This window comes from Falco biarmicus, chromosome 4 (assembly GCF_023638135.1).
Source record: "Falco biarmicus isolate bFalBia1 chromosome 4, bFalBia1.pri, whole genome shotgun sequence".
In the NCBI taxonomy this organism is placed as follows: domain Eukaryota; kingdom Metazoa; phylum Chordata; class Aves; order Falconiformes; family Falconidae; genus Falco; species Falco biarmicus.
This window is the reverse complement of record NC_079291.1, coordinates 96871619-96889010: the sequence shown is the minus strand read 5'-3', so window position 1 is coordinate 96889010 and position 17392 is coordinate 96871619. Positions and strand designations below refer to the sequence as shown.

Genomic DNA, 17392 nt, shown 5'->3' with positions numbered 1-17392 from the left:
AATGAGTCAAAAAATACCGATGCTAACAGGCACTAAGCAAAAGAAAGAAATGAAGACATTTTTTTTCCCCCAGGTTTTCTGTCACATAAGTTAAACCATCTCTACCTCCGAATTTCCACCACGTTGCAAAAGTTTCCTGAACGTATTTTGGAGAAGCAGCTCTGGACAGTGGTGGTTGTTTCCACTTGTTGTGTCTGAACTTGTCTCTTGTGCTTTGTGATCAACCAGAAGTTTTCGGTTTCAGCTTTGAAGTTTAGTGTCATTTGGGAGTTTTTTCAGCCACAATACAATGCTTTGGGGAAAGTACTTGGTTTGGAATAGGAGGCAATGCATGGGGATTTTGAGGCAGCAAGCTCAATGGAAAGATGAATTTCACGTAGGTTCACATAAGGAGATTTAAGCGTGGTAATACAAGAGCCATTGGAAAGTGGCTGCAGACAACTTGCCCTGCCAACTCATAAATTATATGTTGTTTTTTGTTCCAAATGGGCTAGTAGTGGGGCCTATTTGTTACATGCAGTACATGCTGTAATTTCCAGCATGTACCTCTGATGAAAGTGGTTTTTGTTGAGCAGAGCACGATCCTTTCCTCCTCGGAGATAAGCTATCATTTTAAATTCTCTCAGCGGTGACTTTTCCATCGCAAGCAAACTGGCAAAGCATAAAAAAGGTCATTTAGTTGGTTTGCTATTTATTTTTCCTTAATGTGCAAGCAATTTAAAAAATGCGTGCATCTGGGCTGTTGACTATTTTAGGAATTCTCACATGGTATAACGCTTTTAGGAAACTTTTGCCAAGTTTCTCGCCATGATACTGCATATTCTGAGCATCTCGGTATTGCATGATCCCGAAACATCTCTCACCTTGGCCTGGGGCTGCCGGGGCTGGGTGTGTGGGTGGCAGGAGAGCCTTGCAGGGCGCAGGGTGTCACCCTTGCTGCAAGTACAGCCAGGCTCTAGCTCAGAGGGTTTGCTCTCCATCCGCTCTTCAGTGTCAGGAGGAGAATTAAGTATCGGTGACCGCCTGCCTGTGTCATGTCACGGGGTGTTGCAGAGGTTTCAGCATTGCACTGGTTGCTCCTTGGCAGCTTTACAGGTTAAGGGCGTTTAGGAGAGGCTTTAGGAAACTTGTTGCTCCTTGGCAGCGTTTGATGTATTTTGGGGTGGTTTGGAGGCTTTAGGAGATGTTATACTCCCTAGCAGTGTTCTACGTATTTTAGGGTGTTTTAGGGGAGGCTATAAGAGACCTGTTGCTCCTTAGCAGCGTTCTATGTATTTTGGAGCAGTTTAGGAGAGGCTTTAGGAGATGTTTTGCTCCCTGGCAGTGTTCTATGTATTTTGGGGTGGTTTAGGAGAGGGTAGTTCAGGCGAGGTACGGAGCTAGGCACGGGATGTGAGCACACTAAAACCCTCTGTAGCATTCAACCACTCCTGGCACCGGTGTCGCTGTCCGCGCGTGGAAAATCGAAACCTAAAAACAGAAGAAACGGTTTAAAAAGGACTTGCGAGGCGGCGACGGAGGCAGACCGGAGCGCTGGGCAGCCCCCGGCCCCGGGCAGTGGCGGCAGCGCGGTGCCGGCCTCTGGCGCCCCCTGCCGGCGGCCCCGGCTCCGCACCCCGCGGGGCTCCGGCGGCCGGCCGGGGGCTGCGCGCCTGCGCTGCGGGGGGAGCCCTGCGGAGCGGGAGCGCGGAGGCTCCGCGGGCGGATGGAGGGCAGGGAATTAGGAACTAGTTTTGGGCCCGGGGGTGGAAGCTAAATGCTGCCTAACTCATCCTGCCCCTGCCGCGCTTCGGTGGCTGGCTGGCAGCCGTGAGTCATCCCGGGTGCCAGTCTCAGGGCTGTCAACAAGCCCACGGGGCCAAACCCTTGGGTGGTGTAAGTCAGCGCTGCGCCTCGCCGGCAGCTCCGGCCTGCCCGGGTACCCCGGAGCTGCGGCAGTTTGCAGCATGCAAACATGCGGCCCCACACAAAATCTGCACAAAACGCGAACATAAATGTAGAAAACCGAGTTTGCTTCAGAGTTCTTCCTCGCGGGTCCCTGGAGTAACACCAGCTCCTGCTGTTCAGCCGGCAACACCAGCAGCAGCTGACCAACACACCCAGTTCTGCCGGCAGCCCTCCGTCATCTCAGCCTGCACAGCGGCGTAAGGCCCCTCATCCTTCCCTCCAGGACCCTGCCAGCCTGGACAACGCCCACGGCATACTTCATCCCTGGCTTTAGGATTACTCCAGGATACCTGGGAAGCTCCTCAACATGAGGATGCCAAATCCCACCGGTGGGGATGCACCAGGTCTCCAGCCCTGGCATCCCACTCCCCAAGCTCCTTTCACCGTATCGGAGCAGCCCCCCGCAGCAATGCCGTGCCAGCTCCCATGGCTTCGTGGTGCCAGCCGGGGTGCCCACCGGGGTGCCCGCAGGCAGGCTGCGGGGCGCGCTCCGCTCGGGACACACTGCTCCAAGCCTGGCTTTGCCTCCCGGCTGCGGTGGTGCTGCCCGGTACGTGGGGCAGAGGAACAGGCTTCTTGTTCTGCCCTTTGCACAGTGCCTAGCAGCAGGCGGGCCCTGGGCTAGGAGTGGTGCTTCTAGGGACTTCTGCAACACAGATAATAACATTTATTAAAGCAGACTTAGGAAATGAAGGCTGAGGTAACCCAAGAACAGTCTGACAACTAGGATAAAGACAGAGAGCTTCTCTATTGCGAACTTGCTTTCCCTGGGGTCTGTTGCAAATATATATATATATATATATACACACACACATATAAAGTGGTTCATACACTTGTAACTTATGTTCCTAATGTGTATATTCTAGAAAACAAAAATCATACAAGTTCCCAGAGCAAAGCTAACAGTACTTACCTGTATTTATTTTTTTTAAACTCACAAAAAAGGACAACTGCCTGAGATTTGAGTAAAGGAATGGGGGGGGCGGGGGGGGATGATGGTACAAGTCAGCTGTGACAGCTGGAAAACTTATGACAAGTATCTAAAATAATTAATAATTTCTATCTCATAAATCTTCAGGATATACTTCTTGCAATTTTCTTTCCTGGCAGCAGCTGCCTTCAAATTACCATGGTTTCAAAGATACCCCATCACTTGGCAGTGTGTCACTGTGACCGCCTTTCTCCTCCTCCTTCCATCCCTCCACAGAGCTCACTAAACCTCTCCGAAAATATTCTGCCCAAGTTACCAATTCTGTCCGATGTTCCACTCTCCCTCTACTGCTCTCACTTGGAGAGGACAGAAAAACAAGTCCTGGCATAGAAAATGTCAGCTTATCACTTCAGCATCTCTTTTTCCGCTTGTATTTTTGCATCCACATGGCAATGGCATTAAGATGGGAGTATTTAAGCATGTAGTATCTTTCAGCTCAGATAGGGACAAGGCAATCATAAAACCAGGAAAGATTTCTTATTTAAATACTGTAATTGCTGAGATCCTGAGTTTACATATGTATAGGTTTTTGATACGTGTGTATTTAAAGTCAATGCAGGCAAGCAGCATTATAGAGGACAGCTTTGCAGGCAGGGATGAACAGTGACTATCATCTATGCCTTGGAAATATGACAGGAAGAAAATTTCCAAGAGAAGACTAAAGGGGATGCAGATACACATTTCTGATATACACAGAGCAGATTTGAACTGGAACTCGGGGCTTAGGAACAGAACAGGTTAAACGTTACCTGGTATTTGAGTTTCATTTGGTTTTGTTTCTCTTTTGGTACAAATCTAATGTTCATAGGAGCAAAGATTTTGGATGTCCCACTGAGGCTGCATTTGCAATGAACTGATGTAGCTTTTGGGGGGGGGGGGTTGCTCTCCATGGTAGTATCATGACATCACCCTTTTGCTGCCACATCGTGCTAGGACGACTTGATTTGCTAGGGCAGTAATTTCTTTTCAAGATTGCATCACTGTAATTCAAACTAGAACATACTTCTTTCTTTGCCATGCTTTTGTATTGCTTCCTTTCCATACAACTTTTGTGTCTGCATATGTCTTCCTTACCAGAGGGACACACTCGTGCACTGGCATGTTTCTGGTCAGGTCAGCAGTGCAAGTTCTGAGATAAGATACTTGAGTACTTGAGTAATTCAAGTAATTTCCAAAGAACTGTGTAAAACAACGAATGGAAAAATTTGAGGTTTTCATGACAACGAGGTTACAGAGATCATTTTTAGCTGGTAAATGTCATCCACCTCTGCACCAAAATACAATTCAGGTAGCTCACGGAGGGCCTTTCAACCACAACAAATGTTAATATGCTTTAAAAGTGTCTCGGAGACTGTGATTTATGATCTTTGTAATTCATACGTTCATGAAAGTGACTCCTCCTTGATTTGGCAATATTTTAGTACTGCTGCTCTACAAAACATTTTACTATTCACTGTTGTTAGGAGGGGAAAAAACACAGAACACTAAATACCTTTTGACAGTGTATTTTTCATATTAAATCCCTTTTGTTTGCTTACCCACCTCCCTAGTCTGAAAAATTTGCAGTGCACAAGAAGCACTGCACGTCTACACAGGCTCTATCAGGCAAACCTGTGCTTCCCCTGTGTTCCGAGTTGACCAGCTGTGAACTAGGAGACTTGACAGCTTATTAGTCCAGGACTGCACTGCGCTACTGAAGCTTCTCGTTCAGCTGGCTTGCCTTTAGCAAACTTGGAATGCGAGCAAAACAAGCTCAGATATGTCTGTTCAGCCCAATGCACATAGATGTACTGCTACTGAGAGTGGGAATTATATGCATCTAGACTACAGAAGTCCAAAATCACAATCCTGGAAATCCCCCTCATCTGTCACCTAGTTTGAGGAGACTATTCTGTACATCATTATTTTATTTCAACCATGTATGCTTATGACTCAGTCTCAGCGAGATCCAAAACGCATTCCTTTACCCAAACCACTGGCAGGCTTGATGTAACAGGTGTTCTTAGAACATGGCTAACAGGTAGAGACATGATCTACTACTACCCCTTGTTCCTTCCTCCCTGCTTTACAAAACCTTAGAGCATACTCAGTTCTCTTCTCTCGTTGGGAATGTTGAAACTTTTACTTCCTACCTCCCAACAGAGTGCTCAGACTGCAGGATGATCCAGGTGGATAGATCCACCCTCCCTCTTAATAATAAAAGTATCAGAGATTCTTTATCATCACGATTGCTGCTCTACTGCTTTGGTTTGTCATCATGAGAAAGAAGGGTTCCACTGTCTGTTTAAGGACCTATGATGTATTTCATAACAGTCAATTGACAGATAAAACCCAGAATCAGATTATAAATGGTATTAGGATTAGATTCCTGGTTCTGCAAGAACAAAGCTTTTAAATTGCAGTTTTAAAGATGTCATTTCAAAATGTGACTTTTGATGTGGTTGCACAGAATACATGGCATAGCAAGGCTCGGGGGACTGCGGTTCTTTGCATCACCTTAAGGAAACAAATAAAGCTAGTACAGTATAATTTTTTTTGTTTTACATCCCTTGACAAGCATTAGAAGTAATTTGTTTTATAAGAAACTAGCGCATTCTAGTCTAGTCAGAGTAAGTTCTAAAACAGCAGCTACTTTGAAAAATTAAGACCCTAATTAGTTCAGTTTTAGGTCCCACCTGGACTAGGGTACGGAACCTGGGACTTACGCAAAGATGCACTGCCCCCAGTTCTATGTCAGGTAAGAAAAGGAGCCCTTACTATTAGGCTCAATGCCTACTAAAAATAGGACACTCTTTGTAAAGACCGTTTATTGACAATGTTTTGCAGACACCTTAGTTCACAAGCACTGTGCAGAAGCTTCAACCTTTGTAAAACAAAATACCTTTCCTGTCACAAATTACAAAGTTTGTGGATTAACACAAAGTGCCTGTCTGCACAGACCTGTAACTGATTTCTCCTGAAGCATAAGCAAAACAAGTATTTTTGTATAAAAATTTGTGGAAGCAGTAGAATACTATTTTTTGGCTCCGTCTCTCTTACTGTCGGTTTCAACATGAAGTGAAGACGGATATTCTTCAAGAGTATAGTCAGTCTTCATATTACATCTACTGTTTGGTCTCTGTTTCCATCTGAGTTTCTTGAGATTCTTCAGCTTCTGAAAGTTTTTCGTCATCTAAAATGAAATATTACTATTAATCAAACATGCTCGGTTATATTTACAGACCATATTGCAGAGCTGTCCCCCACTTAATTATTTTATGTTGATTGCCTTAAATGTTTGAGTATGTCGTCACACAAAATGCTATGTTTTAACCAAAAATAATCCTTCACTTTTTAAGGTTTTTATCTGTAATGGCTATTACAGGAAACATGGCGTAAAGCCTGTAATATCAATTCAAGGAAACAGAACCAGATTGCGTCAAAGTACATGCCTTCTCTTTGTCTATTAATGGTTTATTTATTTCAAACCAAAGCTCTGCCTTCCACTAAACTGTTAACTCCTTCACAAAGTCCTAGAAGCTGAAAGGTAATCTATACATTCATATGAAAATGTATTTTAGAGACTAATACTTAATCAAGTGTTAGTAACACAACAATAACCTTCTGCTAAAGTGCACCTAGGATTAACAGTTCATTCTGCTTAAGAAGATCTAGATGGCCTTAGAGAATGAAAATCTCCTCTTATAGCCATCTATGTATTTAATCAGGTCATGCTCAAAGGCTATACCAATTATTCAGTCTTCAGAAGACATGGCAAATATCCAGCAAACAATATTTAAAATAATATTATCCATATTAGAGCACGAAAAGCACTGATTTGAAAATACTATTTGTATGACAAAAGATGAGTATGTCTAAATTCTTGAATTTAGTTCTTGCATATGACAATTTTAGTCCCTGCTCTATTACAGACTCACTGTCTGAGTAGGCAAGTCATTTATCTTTCCTGTATTCCAATTTCTTTGTAGTAAAGCCCCAAATGATACCATGATGGCAACGATGTGTTCAAAACTACCGGAACAGGAATTACAGAAGTAAGTTTAGAAATATGCACAACAATACTTTTCTGTAAGAAATACTTTCGCTGTTAAAAAAAAAACCAACAAGTACAAAACAACCTCAAATTGCAATTTGCCATCCTCATATTTAGATAAGTCTACAGATTTAAGATTAAGCCTCCAGATTAATCTGACACTGGTCAGGAAAGGACATAGTGGCTAGCTTGTAGAAGAAAAAATTCTGAGCAGTCTCAGGCTCTGGACTAACACTGGGGGAAAAAAAAAAGATGCTGCCCATGCAAGAGGGCAACAACCTCAACTGCCCATAGCTAGCCCACTGCTGGAAGCTGTGTTTCCTCTTGATCCACCAAAACCCAGCCCAGTTATGTATTACCTAATAACACTTACTCTCCAAGGTTTGCTGAAGTTCATGAATGGTGCTCAGGAGAACATGAAACTGCTTTCTTCTCAGCTCCAACTGCAATGATAAAATACATATTTTAGGAAACTGAGAGCACATACAACTAAACAACCCATAGCAGATTCCCCACTAATTACGTTCCTCACAAATTACTGTATGAAAAACCTACCTTATCTTCAACATTTTCTTTAATGTGAGAAAGATGTTGCAGTTCTTTTCCCAAAGCTTCTAGCTGCCTAAAAAGGAATTGTCATAGTGTTTTTAAAAAGTTCTGTAAAATTCTTGCAAAATAGATTTGAACTAAGTAGAAGAAAAAGAACCATTAACTAAAGAGCATAGGTAAACTAAGAATAGCAAATGAAATGACAAAGCTAAAGCCACTTCACACAAATGTTAAACTATCATGTCATAAACTCGTACTTTCAGGACTTTTACAGAAAACAAGGCCTCCAAGCTGGAATACAGCTGTGCATCGGGTGTTTGGACTGTAACAATTCAGTCCTGCCACAGATGTATTATTTATTTGAGCATACAATGACAGTTAAAGAAGTAGGTTACATTAAACACCCATGCCATTTTCATAGGCTTTGCTACTTCACAGATTTCTTTAAAATGTTTTTATTTATTCTACTCATGTCAACAGCATCAACATGGAGAACATACTTGATAAACCTACATACCCAACACACACACACAATTACTAGACACAACAGTTGGCCAAACACAGCCAAGTACCTTATCCCTGCCAACGGCCTGACCAGACAAGAGTACTAGGTAACAGGTAGACTTTACAGCAAACATATGTAGAACAATCCACATTTTTGATGAAACTACATGATATAGCTTACACCTCAGCACACATCATTAACTCAGTGATCCATATACATACTCATTTCCTTCTCAAATCCCAGTTTTTATTTTGACTGACTGCCTCTGGCATTAAGAGATAAAGGAAACATTCAACACCTGTAATCTTCATTATTATTCATATCCTTTTGAAATACATAATCTTTCAACACGTCTCTGGGATCTTCCTGCAAACACTTGCTTTCTATTGTCATTGGGACCCACCACGGACCACCACAACCCTTTCTGAGGCAGGGCAAAGAGTAACAGGTACCATAATGTACACTAGCTTTCCAGTGAGGATGGAGCATCAACTTTTACACCCAAACCTCCAGTTTGGCCCTTCTACTTTTTATCTAATGCCTACTGTAATTTATGCTCCGTGCAATGAGAATAATCTGTTTCTTTAAACGTGAAGTGGATTGAGGCTGATGATCCCTGATTAAATAGCTGGCAGAGCCATATAATGGTCAGTAAGGAAATAAAACTTTTTTTTTTTTTTTCCTGAAGCACTTACAGCTGCTGCAACTAGTCTGGGCAGGGAACCACAAGGCCTCCAGTCCTAAGTAACTCACAATGGCTGGGAAAAAGGTCTGTTTTAGTGCTGCCTGAGGGTGTTGTCTTTTTTTGAGCCAATATGCTTGGTACCTTGAAGAGAATGCCTGAAAGAGGGTTGGGTGTGACATTATCCCTCCCTTTAACAGGAACAGGTTAACAGCTTACAGGCTCATACAGTGACTTTGCTACTATTTGGTTTCTAGTTTCTGAAACACTTCCATTTGGCCAAAACTTGGTTTACACTGTGCTGTCAGGTATAAGCAGACCGTGAGAAGACATGCAATTTTTTGCTAGTAACATCCACGCTGTATCTGGAATTTTACTACTTTTACTTTTCGCTCCAAAGAATCTTTGCCTAGCCTTCTCATTTTTGTATCTGCTTTTCTAAGATCCAGAGTCATTTCTCGGTCTCTTAACAGCTCTTCTGATACTGCACCTAATTATGCTGCAGACACTGCTATTTAGTAGTTCAGCTCCTGTCACTTCCTGAATTGGCTCCTGTGCATTACTTGTGATTAAGCCGGTAACAGCTGCTTCTTCTTTTGTGCTGTATGACTGTTGTTCCAAGAAACAGTCCCTTAAAAGCAGAGAGAAAGTATTTTTCTGAACTTTGTCCTATTGTGCCTTATAACCTACAAAAGCTATAAATGTAACTCTCACAATAAGCCATGACATTTCTCCTCACAAGTGTTCTCAAGTGTTTTTAGTGATTAAGAGTTCCACAAAAAGCGTGACATTGTTAGTGAGGCTCCCTTCCTCCGTTCTGATTAAAGGGTGGTCCTTCTTGGTTCACAGTACGATTTTCTGTATACTTTCCTCAAACTGGAGCGAAAGGAAGCCTTGTAATTAAAATACTGGATGAAAACTTAATCTAGTACCTATATTTAAAGTCTATTCACTCAGAGAGGTCAGTTAAAGCTAAAATACTATCTATGTACCAAGCTCCCTTTAAAAATGTTCCATTCTGCTACCGTGTCATATTTCCCCATCCTTAAAATGGGGGATCATACTTGTTATAGTTCAAGTCTGTGTCTTTGACTACAGATATGGAGGACTAAGGACAAAAAGGGCATACACTGTAGCCATTCTCCCAGTGGATGAACATACTGGTATTTCAAACTGTAATATATCCTCCCAAACAGATTATAAAATTAAGTTTAAGAGAAGACAAAATGCCAAATTTACTAGCTGTAACTTACCATCATTTCTAGCTTTGCTTGAGAAACTTATGCTTGGATGTGTTAATCAAAATCAGAACAACCCCCCCAAACCTAAACAACCTGACATCCTCTAAAAAAACCCCATACTATCATTTAGCTGTTTCCATTCTTAATCAATTGACTTATCTGAAAAACTTCACTTTTGATAATTCTTTATTACGAAGCTCGGCTTGATAAGCAGCACATGCTGACTAATGAAGTTAAGAAGCAGTCAAGCCTCATGAGAATTGCCTGTAATAAAGTTGTGGCAATAAAATCAAGGCACAGCAAAACAACATACAAGAAAGAAATGTGTGAAATATTCTCAGTGGCTTATAGCTATAAAGTTGCTATTATTAGGATAATAATACAATAAAAAAAAATCTTTCTTTTGTTATGAAAGACTGTGGAATGTGAAAAGACAGCCTCCCTCTGCAATTTCAAGTGGGAACAGGATAGGCACAAACTGTGCTTAGATGAGACCAGTAACCCCATGCTTTATTTTTAATCATGTTACGAACAAAAACCTCATAGATGCAGTAAGTCCTGGAATGTTTCTGTGTATCTCCCCACCACTTCCCAAAATGACCCAAAAGCACAGCCAGTGATCCAAATCCAACACTGACACAAGCAATACCGTAAGTTACACACAAGGCGAGTTGGACAACAGGTAGGTCTAACCTGCGTGCCAGGGCAGGTTGTATTGTAATACACAACATGGTAATTTATAACCGGGCATGCAGGAACAACTACTACAAGGAAAACAAAGAAAACCTAACAGCTTTCTCCTGCTTTCTCTCATCCTGCCTTACTTGCTTGTGTGCTACATATTCTGCATGACTACTGAATCCCTTGCTGGTGCATTTTACAGCACTTCCCCACTATCTCTCTTTTCTGAGCAACTCATCCCTGGTAAACTGACATTAGATGTGCATTTACATCTGAGTTCACTTACCTTAACAATGGAAAAAATTCAAACACAAAACGATTAGCAATGCTTCTGAAGCCATACAGATGGAGATTAAGTAAAGAAATCTGATAAGGGCACAGTTTTGAAATGAAACCAAAGACTGTCTTGTGTCAAAAGAAATTATACAAAACTGAGTAAAGGTCCATCTGAAACCAAGGGAATGTCAAATTTTGCGACTTCTAGATTACTGGATTATTATAATTTAATGCAGTCTCATACTTACTTCAGTGTTTCATGTCTGTCTGGATGATGCTGTATGACTTTGGCCAATGCATCATATTCTGAAAGGAATTTAAATAGTTAGTCTAAATAGTTCTGAAAGTATCGAATCAAGAACCAAAAATCAAGTACCATAGAATGGTACAGATTCTTTCTCCTTCTTGAAAAAACTGTTTTAACATTATTCAAAGTTCTACATAACCCCTCACATATATCAAAACATACCTCCAAATAGACACATATAAAAATGTAAATATACCATACTATAACATTTCAAAGTAGATTACATCAAAAGAGATTTTTGAATGAACTACAGATATGATTTAGACCATTATCTGATCACTCAAACTTACCCAGTGCTAGTGATTCGTAAAGGATGAGGCCAGAAAACACGACCTTTAGAAAGCTCTGCATGGCTGCACACGGTCTTTTATGTGTGATTCATAAGCATTGGTTTTAGATACAATCTAATGTATATGTACAGATAATGGTGCTGTAAGATGTTACACATAACATTTTTAGTGAAAAACGCTGCATGAGAAAAAACAGGATTTTTTTTTAAAACTGTATTACACATTAAGAACAGTATTATGGTTATATAGGCAACTAACAGAGCCATTGCCTGATACTAAGATTGTACGTATGCCAACTACCTCATTCACATGGAAAAATCTGTGCTGCAGGCCAGACAGAACATACCAAAAAGCAAACACTTCAGACCTGTCTTTGTGGAGATGCAAGAACTCCACATTCCTACTGGTCAAGGTTCCTTCCATTTCCAGTTGAGTTTAAAATTACAAATTTGCTCAAACAGTTGTATTTCAAACCTTTCACTTGTTACACTTTAAAAAATTTCTTTTTGCATTTCATTTACCAAGAAAAAATGAATTCTTGCTTCTCAATTGCTAACCTTTTGACAAACCAGTATCACAGGGAAATGCTTTAAGTTTCAACTGAAATTATCAGCACATACTTTTAAAAGCAAGGAAAAAATACATCTCTCGTAACAGGTATTCAGAAAGGAGACGTACAGAGTTGTTGGATGTGTAACTGGCACCACTGCCTCTGTGTATGCCAAGGCATTTACCTTCCCTTAAAAGCTGCACGCACATACTTCCATGATCTTCAGGGCTGGGTGTAAATCTTTTCAACCCTTGTCTTGCTGTTAATAATGTACTTTAGTTCTTCTCAAGGCACCTTGTGACAGAATACTTTTGGGGTTTTTCTTTGGCCTGAAAATGCCTCTCTGAACTACTGTTTCAGGTTTTCCCTATGTTGCATGTCATTGAGATCTAGTGGTCCAATCTTACCTGCCTCATCCATCAAAATCTTTTAGTAGTGGGTGTGGAGGCCACCAGACTAAATACAGTATTCATGATGCCAGTATATTCCGTTGCACTTTCAAAAAACTGGCATCTATTTTCCAATACAATATATTTTAAAAGATAACAAAATCATGAAATTGACCAGTGTAAATACACATGTTGCTCCTTACCCTGGCGATTTTTTCGAATCCTTTTTGCTTGCAGGATTTGTTTTTTGCATTCAGAAATCTTCTCGTGTGCTGCAGCTATACTATTTTCTTAAAAAAAAAAAATTGAGTTGTATTGAAATCAAACAATACATGTGAAGAAGCCATTCTGTCAAATTATAAAAAGATAAAGAGCTGTTTGTGACATGGTGGCCTGCTAGCTCTGTCAGCTTCAAAACTACATACGCTTCAATACGTTTAAAAAGCTTTTATTTTTATGTACTTTATATATTGGTAAGATGCTTACAGAATTTTTATGTGTGCTATCTATTAAGAAAAAAAAACCCAAATCATCCATCATATGTATATATTATGTTCACTAGAACTAGCACGAGCTTGTTCATAAAAAAAGAAATTGCCAAACAGAAAACAGTAATATTTCTCATCTTTACCTATATCCTTATAGATTTTTTCATAATTTTCCATTTCTCTCAGGTTCATATCATACACCAGAAGGGTTTTTCCCATTGAAAATTCACACTGTGATAAAGTACTCAGCATTCGTTGGTACTGGCTGTAACTGAAAACAGACAAGAAACAGCATAAAAATAAATATATATATAAATAAATAAAGATACCCTCTATCTTTACGAAGCAAGAAAACAAAGCCTCATGTAGCACATGGAACAGTTAAGTAACAATTATGAAATGAAGTGTTTCAAAGATTCAATGTATAATTTTTTGAAAGTGCAGTTAGAAACATGGCATCTATTCATTCCACCATCATGTCCCTATAGGTGTGAGTATTAAAGCAAAGGGCAAATTGATCCAGGGCTTATGAACTTCCTAGTCAGGGCTGGCTCTGTGACTTCTGAGATTAGCGTTTTAATACTGCAGTGTTATTATATATTATGTCCCCTGGGAATTTATATCCGGTACTAGTACAGACCCCACAGCACACCACCATGCTGTCCTTCATCCCTTACTACTTTAGCCTGGTGTTTTTTAAAAAAGAAAGAACCACACCAGCAGAAATACCAGCAGTATTACCCTTCCCTAACAGAATAAATGCAGAACTGCCAACTAAAATATTCAAGTCATGATCCTGTTATAATAGCGGGACTCCCTGATGGATCACGCAGCGGCAGAATGATCCTGAGGGCATTGGAGCGGCGCTGGCACGTTTCATGATACAGCCTGCAGCCTTCAGTGATTTCTGACCCGTCTCTCATCCTCATCTCCTACCACCGTGCTCAGCATTTGTACTAGGAACACCACAGAACCACACTGAAAAGCTGATGTATATATATATATATATATATATATTTTACAACGGATCTCTTCCAAAGGGATCAAGCCCAGTTTTCCACTGAAATGCAAGCTAAAGAGTTTCAAGACTAAAACCAAAAAACAAACAAAAAAACCAACAACAGACCACCAACAACCAAACAAAACCCAGAAAATAAATACCCTTCCTCTTGAGATCCGGAATTACACCACTTAATGAAACTCTTCACCAACAAATTGATCCGCCTGTCGTCACCAGCACCATCGCCATCGATCAGGAGTCGCTTGCGGATAACTTCATCTGAGGAAAAACTCCTGTTTAATGCCTCCCGCTACGGCAGCCGCATGCCGGGGCCGAGCGCGGGACTCCCGCAGGCCGCCAGGACCCGGTTCCCCAGGCTGAGGCGGGAGGCCCCGCCGCGGCGCAGGCGGACCGCGGGCTGAGAGACCCTGGGCCCGGGGCGGGGGGCGCCCCAGGCCCGGCCGTGCCCCGCCATGAAGGGCCCGGCGGCGGGGCTGTGGGGCCGCAGCCCGCCCGCGGGGTGAGAGGCCGGGGGTCGGCGCCGGGGGGCCGCGGAGACAGGCCCTGAGGCCGGGGCACGCTTTCCCGGCGGGCGGCCGGGGCCGTGAGGCGGGCCCGGCGCTGAGGGGAGCCGGGCCGGGCCGGGGTCCGGGCGCGGGGCGGGAGGGAGGAAGGAAGGAGGGAGGGAGGGAGGTCTCACCGTCGGTCACGGCCCCCATGGCGGCGAGTGCCGGAGCCGGCGGGGCGGCGGCAGCAGCGAGTGAGGTCAGCTTCCCACAATGCAGCCGGCGAGAGCGGCGGCCATGGAGGGGGAGGCGGCGGCGGCTGGGGCCTGAGCCGGCTGGCGGCGGACGCGCAGCCCGGCGGCGGCTGCGGCGGGGAGGGCCGGCGGGCGAGGCCTGCGCCCCGCGTGGAACCGGCCCCCTGGCGAGGGGCGGCCCCGCCAGGTGAGGGGCCGACGGGGGAGGGAAGCGGCGGTCCCCGCGCCGGCAGCCAGGCTCCACCTCCCCGCCCCCGCCACCGCGCCCCCGGCCCCGCCGCCCCCCGCCCGGGCCGCGCCGCCATGCCCCCGGCACATGCTCCCTCGCCCTCGACGCGCCGCGGTGGGGACGCCGCTGGGCCGGGGTGCGCCACGGCCGCCCTCCCACCGCGCTCCCTGCCTCGGGGCGTCCTCCCCGGGCCGCCGCTGCCATCGCCCTCGGCGGCCCCATCCTCCCCTGACAGGGTGGCCGCACGGCCTCGGCCCTGCAGTGATGGCGGCATGCGCGGGGGAGCAGGTGGTCGGCCCGCCACGGTGCCCGGCACTGAGGCGATGGCAGCACGAGGGTGGTGGGACCCGCGGCGGTGGCTGGCCAGGCCCTGCGGCAGGGGGGTGCGGGAGTGCCGAGCGCTGGGTGCCGGAGCCCTGGCGCGGGTGCAGGGGACGAGCCCGTGGCACAGCGTGAGGGGTCGGGCTGGCCTCTCTGGGGCCACCCGTGGGTGCGTCTCCCGCTCGATGCTGGGAAGGCAAGCAGCAGGGCCCGGGGTGTGCAAAAAGTCATTATTTTGATGCGTTTCCTGGCCAGTCTGGCTGTCACCAGCAGATAGGAACAGAAATTGTTTCCTCCTACCCTGAAGAACTAAGCTGGCACTGGAGAAGGAGGCTAGAGGTGGCTGGAGAAAGGAGATGTTAAGGTGTTACCCAGTGTTGACTTTTAGGCTCTTGGCCACTGGCCTTGACACTCGGGCAGTGCCAAAGCTGGCCCTGTTATTGTGGTATATATCATGCATGGTATGTGAGACACATGTCCAGAGCCTGACACCCTCCTATTCCCTCTTCGTTTTGGTTTGGACACTGAGGTAGGAATGGACTTGTTCTGCTCAGCACTTGGCGTTGACAATGTTAGGATGGTGGGGAAAACCAGGGTATGAAAAAAACCAATGAAGGTGTGGTATAACCTGCGCTTTCCTGGTTTTAAAGCTGTGAGTGATTGGGAGGCACTTTTTTGTTCTGGATAGCGGCATTTAACAGCTATTTATGGATTTGTGGAGTGTTTCAAGACAGTACTTTGTTTTCAGTAGACAACTGGTCAGATTCTTTGGAAGGTGCTATTGGGAAAGCGTTACAGGAAGCGGTCATTAAAACCCTGCCTGAACTTTTGGAATAAAGACTTGCTAACATAGAAAACCTGAATAAGTGATTTCTGACTTGAAAGTTTTTTTATTATTATGTGACTTGTGAGTGACATAATTTTATGTGCAAACCTAACTCTCTATTCAGTTATACAAAGTTTGGGCCAAAGAACAGGCCATGAATTCATGAGGTATATAAGCATTATTAAAAACGCTCGCTTTTATGAACTCTGAATTTGTTGCTATAGTTGGTTTGACAAAAACTTTTGTTTTTCCTAAGGCTTTGGTCACTATGATACAGTACTGAAACTAGTATTTTGCCAAAGGGTGAGAAGACCTAACTGAACTTCCCCACACAAATTTTGTAGAGTGAGGTTTGTTGCTGCCTTTCCTTGTTTACGTACATCTCAGAAGTCTTAAGCATCTTGAAGCATCCAGTCTTATCAAGACAGTATTTTTCTTGCCCTTCTCTGACCGCTTTCCATTTTGTGAGTCTTTTCCGTTTCTACCAGAGAGAGAAGTTGATCTGAAGACTATTGTAGCTGAAAATCCAGTTATTTATTTACACAATTATTTATTTAATCATGTTAGAATATTTTTGTCGTTTAATCCAGTGTAATCTTTTCTCAATTTTTGTTCATCATTCCGGTGTTGGTCAGATAGTCTTATTAAACTCTACTCAATGACAAATAGATAGTCCTTGAGTAATTAATTTAGAATACAGCAGTCCACATGATTAGTTAATAATGTTTAATGACTTTTGTGCTGTTCTTGTCTTCATGTGTGTTACTAATTACAAGATTCTTATGAAGTCTCTGTTCTGAGTCTTTGGCTCATAAGAACAATTTTGAGAACAAAGCCATTATTTTTCTTTTTAAGACAGGGCATCATCAATGTTCATTAACTTTTCTCTTTTAGAATGGGAAGTAGAACTTGGTAAATACATCATAAAGAATCTCACTAAGGCTACGTATTGATGTAATAGCCTGTTCTGTTTCCTGCTCTATTTTGCCATTTTAAATATCCATGAGATGTTTTTGCCCAGGAAGCCATTTCCAGCTTGCTGGATTTCTATATGCACATGAGAATTTCCTGCGTTTGGAGTCATCTTTTGATTTGCTCCATTTCCAAGTAGAGCTCCTCATCTTGTAAGTACGAAACAACCCTTGTTTCGCATGTATGGAGTATGTGTTGCACTGAGCTGTATACAAGCATGTTTTTTCCATTAACTTGGTGTCATGCGTGATGTAGATCTCTAGAGCAGGGTTGACCTACTCTTATTTGTTTGTCCTTCGTCAGTTCGTGTATTGTGTGCAGATTCTATCAAGCTATAGTCTTTTATATAATCCTT

At 43.5% G+C, this 17392-nt stretch overlaps 2 protein-coding genes across 3 annotated transcripts in view; one reads left to right on the top strand and one right to left on the bottom strand.

Moving 5' to 3' along the window:
• Positions 1 to 5730: 5730 nt before the first annotated feature.
• Positions 5731 to 14764, bottom strand: THOC7 (THO complex subunit 7). 2 transcript variants are annotated; one of them, XM_056338606.1, is made up of 8 exons: positions 14630 to 14764; positions 14091 to 14208; positions 13073 to 13200; positions 12645 to 12731; positions 11154 to 11211; positions 7527 to 7593; positions 7345 to 7414; positions 5731 to 6110 (listed from the first exon to the last, which is right to left on the bottom strand). In XM_056338606.1, exons 1-8 carry the CDS (start codon positions 14646 to 14648, stop codon positions 6043 to 6045), a joined length of 615 nt encoding a protein of 204 aa, XP_056194581.1. In that variant the 5' UTR covers positions 14649 to 14764; the 3' UTR covers positions 5731 to 6042. The 2 variants fall into 2 exon arrangements, with proteins under 2 accessions (XP_056194581.1, XP_056194582.1); XM_056338607.1 differs by lacking the exon at positions 12645 to 12731.
• Positions 14741 to 17392, top strand: part of ATXN7 (ataxin 7) — an 89650-nt gene continuing 86998 nt past the window's right edge. The window contains exon 1 of the mRNA XM_056338601.1: positions 14741 to 14876. The gene's annotated coding sequence lies outside the window, so the exon portion shown is untranslated. The remainder of the gene's footprint in view (positions 14877 to 17392) is intronic.

Bases quoted from the DNA above. Each gene is read 5' to 3' on its own strand.
- THOC7 (XM_056338606.1), bottom strand. The intron at 13,201-14,090 runs GTATTTATTTTC...GTCTGTTTTCAG, and splicing joins TCCGGATCTCAAGAGGAAGG to TTACAGCCAGTACCAACGAA. The intron at 12,732-13,072 runs GTAAAGATGAGA...TTTTTTTTTAAG, and splicing joins AAAAATCTATAAGGATATAG to AAAATAGTATAGCTGCAGCA.